Source organism: Hemicordylus capensis, chromosome 3 (assembly GCF_027244095.1).
Source record: "Hemicordylus capensis ecotype Gifberg chromosome 3, rHemCap1.1.pri, whole genome shotgun sequence".
Classification (NCBI taxonomy): domain Eukaryota; kingdom Metazoa; phylum Chordata; class Lepidosauria; order Squamata; family Cordylidae; genus Hemicordylus; species Hemicordylus capensis.
This window is the reverse complement of record NC_069659.1, coordinates 339,597,449-339,605,521: the sequence shown is the minus strand read 5'-3', so window position 1 is coordinate 339,605,521 and position 8,073 is coordinate 339,597,449. Positions and strand designations below refer to the sequence as shown.

The 8,073-nt window shown below is 39.7% G+C and overlaps 1 protein-coding gene across 14 annotated transcripts in view; it reads right to left on the bottom strand.

Moving 5' to 3' along the window:
* The window catches only part of NLGN1 (neuroligin 1), a 987,462-nt gene that overhangs the window by 4,148 nt on the left and 975,241 nt on the right, over positions 1-8,073 (bottom strand). For all 14 annotated transcript variants that reach the window (XM_053306121.1, XM_053306123.1, XM_053306120.1 and 11 more), the window contains one exon: positions 1,764-2,553. In XM_053306121.1, coding sequence (XP_053162096.1) covers positions 1,764-2,553 — 790 coding nt within the window. The remainder of the gene's footprint in view (positions 1-1,763; positions 2,554-8,073) is intronic.

Sequence of the window (8,073 nt, the reverse complement as noted above, 5' to 3'; positions counted from 1 at the left end):
CAAAGCACTTGACCGATATTATCTTGTAATTCTTACAGCAAGCTTGTAAGGTGTGCCTGTATTATTATCCCAATATTGCAGATAGAGAGCTTAGCCTAACAGAGAATGGCTTGGCAAAGGCTACGTGTTGATAATATGTGAATACATGACTCCCTGATCGGAAGCTCAGTCTCATAGCCGGTATGCAGCTGCTGCTTCAGACATTCTCTGCTGAAAACATTTGGAAATTGCCTTAAAAAGTTATATCTCCCTCAAAATTCAGTACAAAGAAGTGTCACAGTTTTGTTGTCATACCCTTTGCAACCCAGACATTTAACATACTCAGCATGTTCAAAATGTAATACACACCAAGGGCATGAACCATCTTTCCATGGGTACATCTATAGGGACCAATGGAGCTTTCTTCCCACCTTGCTCTTCATGCCTGGCCTTTAAGTGCAAGTGCCAGCCACCACTTGCAAAAGGAGTGTGGGCCTTGCACAGAGATCCACACATCCTTTTCCTTCTCAGAGCTCCAGTCTACAAGTTACTCCTGTCTGAAACACAGCACTGGGTGGGCTTTCTGGTTTTGCAGGCCCCTCTTCCTCTGCTCCAGCATCCAAGATGTTGGCTGAAGCAGAGGTACTCTAGCTCAGTGGTTCCCCACCTGGGGGTCCTCCAGATGTTGCTGAACTACAATTCCCAGTATCCCCAACTATCATTGAGGCTGTGAATGATGGGAGTTGTAGTACAGCAACATCTTGAAGACCCCAGGTAGAGAACCACTGCTCTAGCCTTTAAAGACGAGGTGGTATCACATCAAAAACTGACAGTCTTCCCGGTATGTGTGGGGCTAGTCTAAAGATATATTGGTCAGCTTATTGCTTAATGAGGGAACCCAAAGCTAGTCATGAACTCAGGGAAAATGTTTCCTGTTTCCAAATTTTGTGTTTATGTAAATTATGCATATCCTGCTTTTCTACCTGATAACAGGTATCCAAGGTGACTAACAATACATTGCAATTAATGCATAATGATGAAGTCATAACTAACTTTGATTAATTTCAGTGGGACTAGTGAGTAATTGAGTCTGGCTATCAGTCAATATACATACATCTCGGGGTGTGAGGATAGTAATGGAAGATGTCCACTCCCTAGGCCTCAATTGTTACTTCTGCATGTTCTTCATTTCTACATTGTTCCCTTCTTAAGCATTTTACATGTATTATTCTTGGTCTTAAGCTAAGTTAATTAGGTATAAAAGTAGTATTCTTTCATTGTACTACAGAAGACTACAAGACTACCCATATGGCAGCTATTATTTTTATAAATATCCTTTTTTCATGTTCTGGGTACCATAAGATAGGATTTAATCAGATTCCCAATCTGTATTGTCAGATGATCCTTGATTTATGAACACAGGAAGCTGTCTTATACAGAGTCAGACCATGGTCCATATAGCTCACTATTATCTAGCACTGATAGCAGGTCTCTAAAGATTGAAGGTTTCCAGTTCTGTCTGGAGATGCCAGGGAGTGAACCTGGGACCTTCTGCATCCAAGCAGATGCTCTATCACAGAGCTATGGCCACTAAGAGGAATATGGTGCCCACAAGCAGTCACCCATCCAAATGCAAACCAAGAGAGGCCATGCTTAGCAAAGGGGGAAATTTATGCTTACTACCGCAAGACCAGCTCTCCTCCCATAGACTTGCAATCTTCTCGTGACCATGTGATCAGATTCTTGATCTCTATTATGAGGCTATCCTTCCATCAAGTACTTACCCAGTTTTTGCAAAGTTTGTCCAGTATGTCATCACCACTGCGCTTAGCATGACATCATTTTTGGAAAAATTGCAAGGAAACAATTCAGTAGGACCAATCATTGGGATTCCTAAGACATAAGGAACCTCATCCCCATGAGCAGCATCTGCCCATGCAGGTACCTGATCTGTTTGGCAATGATGGTAAAAGGCATAAAAATATGTGGGTGATCCAAAATTTGAATGAAGATCAGCTGTAGCCACTGCTGGTGCAACCCACTGATGATCAGTAAACAAAGCCAGCAGTGTTTTCCTTCTCGTCTCAGGATTATGTCTGTCTGCCCAGTCAGTGTACATAAATTTAATGGTTTCTCTCAGTATATCTTTCCCTTCAGGGTATCCATATAAGTTATCAACAAAGTTTGAAACAGCAAAATCAAAGTCACTTGCAGATATGCCGTCTTCGCTGTCAACGACATTTTCGACAAATTTCAACCCTTCTCCTTGGTTAACTCCCAACATTATGTCATAGTTGAGGAACTCTCCTTGCTCCATCAGTATCTGGGGGTCATCTGGTATTACGTCCCCATCAATGACTGGTCCAAAGGCTATGTGGTATCGGGCTGGCTGAATGTCCTGATCAACAAGTTCTCTATAAGGCTTCTTCTGTAGACATTCCACCAATTCTACAGTATCTGACACATTGCAGCCAACTTTTGTAGCCAACATCCTGGCATATTTTGCAGGCTGAAAACTGACTGCCCAGCTGGAGAGAGCAGTTCCGCTCTGAGCTATTGCCCTTTGAAAAAGTCCTGCATGAGAAGGTAGAGGAGAAGATTAGAAAAGGGATATTAAAGCAATAACTAAGTAGTTACATGCTTGTTTGAATTAAGGCCACTGGACAATAAAGCATCTTACCATTGCAATGCAGTTATCAGGGAAATTTATTATTATTATTATTATTATTATTATTATTATTATTAATCCTTCCCAAGGACTTGGGATGGCTGAATTTTATCATCAATATTGTTGTTATTATTGTAGAGATCATCGCAAAATTACTGGGAACAGCCTATATTTTGCAACAATATCTATAATAATAACAACAACAATATTGATAATAAAATTGTCTGGATAAAACAAAACAGTCAATAATACCTGTCTGACTGTGTAAACAAGAAATAATAATAATAAAATAATAATAATAATAATAATAATAATAATAATAATAATAATAATAGCAGCATAATTATGAAGGAAGAGCTGATTTGTTGATGAATAATATAATACAGTTGTGTCCACACAATTTATCACATTTATATCCCACCGTGATTCCATCAAGGAACTCAAGGCAGTGCACATAGGGGTTCCCAGGTGGTCATCCATCCGGGCTAACCAAGCCTAGCTTTGGCATGGAGACTGAATAATTTGCCCTCAGACCATGCCCTGGTAACTATATATATTATAGACCAGGGGTTCCCAACCAGTGATGCTCCAGATGTTGCTGAACTATAACTCCCATCATTCCCAGGGACAATAGCTAGGGATGATGGGAGCTGTAGTTTAGCAAGATCTGAAGTACTGCTGGTTGGGAACCCCTGTTGTAGAACAAGGAGTAAACCAAGCTAAACTGAGTGAAAATGTATCAGATGAAGGGCTGGTCATGATATATTAAATTTGGAAGAGCAAGACATTAGACTCTTTTCCCCCCAAAGACGGAAGATATTTACATATCAAGTAATGTGGTGAACAGACTGGTGGGACTGGGACCAGCATTGCAGGCCCAAAAGGCTAAGCTAAGGCCTGTATCTGGGATTGCTGTTTTGCAAGAAACTGGAGTGTGAACTTTGGTTCTGCTGAGCCAAAGTAACTGAATGAAAGGGTCTATTCTCTAGTCAAGGCCCAATGGGAGGGGGACTTGCCCCTCCCTGCCTTGAAGCTTATTTGTGCATTGTGCTATGCTAAGGAGAAATCATGGGAACTAGCTTGAAATATGCTAAGAGTTATCACATTTAGAAGGTCTTAGGAAACTGCACATAGATATCAGCTACCTACATATTTTAGGGGTACATTATATTCACACTGTTAGTTGCTGACCCACTTTGCATGCTATCTTTAAACCCATTTCTCTGTACTGAGAGGCGCCAACCCTGCTCTGAAGTGACCACAAGCCTGTTGATCTGGACACAGAAACAGGAATGTTTTGAGAACAGCTCCATCTGAGTCTGCAAACAAGTGCTGGATACGCACCCCAAGACTGGTAGACTCCTTGACCAAATATGGGGAGAGAGTCCAGCCGGGGGAACTGGGGGTTGTTTATATCAGACTGCAGACACAGAGAGATTGATATGACTATTTCTGATATAAAGTACCGACAACAGGCCCAGAGAAGGGTATAAAGAGGGACAAACACCCCCCTCACACAAGGAAAGGAAGGCATGCTCTCACTCGTGGAAGGAGTAGTATGTAACCCCTATCCTGTGAAGACAATTCAGGCCTAGCTATTTGCTGGAATTGCTCCAGTCTCTAAGATTGGAGGGATCTCCATTCCTGCATACTCGACTACCTTGTCAAAACACCTGGACAGGTGAACATCACCCTGCACACTCAAGACCACATCTTGAGTCTTGCAGCCGACACAGACCTACAAGACCTGGTAATTATTATCTGCAGAACATCTGCCTTCAGTCCAGCATCTTTTAAACTAACACCCCGGTCCAATTCCCCTCCCTCCCTGCCCTATGGATCTCTTTCCTTCCCTCTCCTCCCTCCCAGAAAAGTCTCTGTTCCTTCCTTCTTATTCTGTCAGCTTTTCTCCCCGCCCCCAATCCCTCCTCCTTCATCCGTCTCAGCTCACTTGCTCTGGACCACTGGCCTGAGGCCAGAATGGGTGCCTCTTCCCTCCCCTGCACTTTCCTTCTCATCCATTCCTCCCCCCGCTTCTTTCCCCTCCTCTTTCTCATGCTTGGATTCTTGGCTTTCATTCCTATGTCTCTTTGCTTAAAACTGAAACTGCCTTAGCTAAAGAACAGCAAAGATCACACACACACACACACACACACACACACACACACACACACACACACACACGGTCATTGCTAGTAAGAAAGCAAATGCTTTTTGCTGTTATTCATATTCATTTTAGCTGTTATTAGAAACCACTACACTATGCTGCGGAAGAAAATCAATTGATTGATTCATTTGTGTGCTTAATTGCTTATTTGTAACCATTTGCCTTTAATAAAGTTTATAAAACTACAATTCGGTGTGACGTCTCTTCTCCCCCTCACTCCTGATTGCTCCATGACCTCAGGACCAAACTATCTATATAAATGGCATCTAATGATTGAAAAAAAAATATGAAAGATTAGCCCCCAAGCAACTGATACATATTGGTGCTGTTTCTCTTCATATGAAGATGTTGAGGTGATCATGGAGAAAAATCTGCTCGTTGGAGCAAATAATATCCGGTGTGTTAAATAATTAAATGTATGTGGCATCGTTCTGATGTGTACAGTTCATATTAAGGTACATAGAGGAAGACATACCTGAAACCAGTCTTGAATAAGTACACTCTTTGTTAATGACAGCAATAATAGAAGTGGCTAAAAAAAAAAAAGCAAGGATACAAATGGACCTAATTATGCAGGCTAGTTAGAAAAAATCTGGAGAAAACTAAATGAAACTAATTCATTCAGTGAGATTCTGTAAAGGTAGGAAAATAACAGAATGAATTAAAATATATCTTAATTGGAATAAATGTGTTATAAATTCTAATAGAAATACTCATCAAAACATCTATAGAGTAGTATGTTTCAATTTGTTGTTAGCTCATTTTGTTGGCTTAATAGGATAAAGGGAAATGTAATAGCAATAAATATTATAAGCTATATCTCTGCTTGGAATGTGAATGTATACAGAGTATATCAAATTTGTTATAAAGGAATAAATCCAAGTTATAATGATGTTAGGGTATTACATTCCCCCCACCCCCAGCTATGTTATATATGTACATAGTATGTACATGATAGGATTTAATAGTTCACTGAATGGACTATTCTCTGTATTAACACATATTTGTATTTCATTTCATTTTTCTTTGTATGATAATATATGTTATTTGGAGAAAATAATCTGTAGCACTTGTTTATTCTATTACACAAGTTTTGACTGAAATGCAGAATTGAATTGATTGCATAACTGCAGAATGTTGGCGGACATCAAGACTAAATTATTCATGAGTAATCCCATTGAAATGAATGGCACAGTGTAGTCCTGACTCATGATTAATTTCAATGGGATTACTTATGAGTAATCCCATGGCAGTCCTATTAATTTCCTAATGCCAATGGGATTACTTATGAGTATTTTAGTGGGGATATCAGTCACTGACTTGATGGATCTGTTCAGGCAGTACATTGTCTTAAACATGTACACACATCCCTCTACTTCCCCTCAAGGAGAAAGCAGAGAATGAAGTGGCCTATACCATGTTCATTTGAACATAGACACCTGGTTTTAAATGCCCATTCTTTCCAAAGACACATTTATTGGCTAGGAAGACACTGGATTCAAGCAAATGTGGTATGATCCACCAGTCCTTACTCTCTCCCTGTAAGGATGTGAGGACAGGTGCAGCTAAAGACCAATATCACATTCTTTTTTTTAAATTGTTCTCCCTAGAATGGAGAACTGATACAGGCCAATAGAAGCTTCCGTGAAGTCAACGAAATGTCAACAGAGGAGCAGCCAATATGCCTAATACTGACTGTGTGATCTTTGATAAATATGTGTGTAAATAACAAGATATGATTAAATACTTTATCTAGCTAGCTATCTAAAAAGCAAAGGTCTTCTTATAAAAGTTGTTGCTATTTTATATCATTGTTAGATTTCATTCTTATCATTCCTATAAGGTGCCATTCATGTTTGCAACTAATCTTTAGATCCCCTAGAACTAAAAAAAACACAAATGTTATCTAACTTTTATAAACCAGTTGAGTATTAGCAGCTGAAAGATTCTCAGAAATGTATTGAAATAGATGAGTTTGACAACTTGCTTCCAACTTTTGACAAAATTATACTTGGTCTGGAGTATTGTAAATTTAAATATAATAATGTGCTGAAAATTGACCTCGGGCCCCGCATGCCAAGTCATGATTGGTTCCAGACCACCATGGGGGGGGGGATATTTGAGTTGTCTAGACCAATGATTTATCAAATAAGAGTCACTTTGCGGGGGTGGGGTCACCAATGCAAGAGCCATTTCCTACTACACTGACCTCAATGCACTGCTGCACTTTTACCAGCATGGGATGGGGGGTGTGTGTTGGGTGATTTAACAAAAATGAGTCCTGTTGAACCCCAGCCAGCCACAGAGCTCAAGAGAAAGCCTTTGCCAAGCACCTTTTAACATGGTGATTCTCTTTATTTAGCAGGGGGAGAGTAACTGGCTCTCTCCACCCCCAGCACAGTCCAGTGACTGTTGCTGGTGTCTATCCTATGTTTCTTTTTAGATTGTGAGCCCTTTCGGGGGACAGGGATCCATCTTATTTATTTATTTATTTCTCTGTGTAAACTGCCCTGAGCCATTTTTGGAAGGGCAGTATAGAAACTGAACGAATAAAATAAATAAATAAATAAAATAGTAGTTATACACAAAGAAAGAAAAGCTTGTATGCAACCCATTGCTGCAAGTGTACTTCTCTAGATAAAGATCTCGATGACTACAATGTCCTTCCCCTGGAGGTTCACAAAGCTAGCGCCTAAGCATGTGTCGGAAACCTTTCATTTGGAGCTGGTCTTTCACAGCTAGTACACAATGCTCTGGTTTGCACAATCATTAGAATCAAGGTTTAATGTGAGTTACCGACATCAGTATGATTGTATGAACTCATGCCAAGGCAGAATCAGATTCATCTCGAGCCATAAACCACCTGGATGTGGGTTCACATAGTCACACTAATATCAGTAACCCACACTAAACCGAGATTGGAATGATTGTGTGAATCAGATCAATTAATTGTTTTCACCTCTGAGACTTCAAGATGGAACAGGCTAAAAAACAAAATACATAACTGGATGAATTAAGAAACAATGACAGAATATGGGCCTTTATAATACTCATCAAGACATAATTCTCAACTGGTATTAAACAGGACTATCATCCAATTAAATAATATTTGTTGATTAATTTGCCTTTGGCCAATGAATTAATTACTTTCTTATATTTAAAAAATCTGTACATTTTAAAAACATTGGTATAGATACTGTTATGGAGCTCAGAAGGAAGTGTGAAACAACTTCAATTTTAATTTTAAAAAAACCCACCT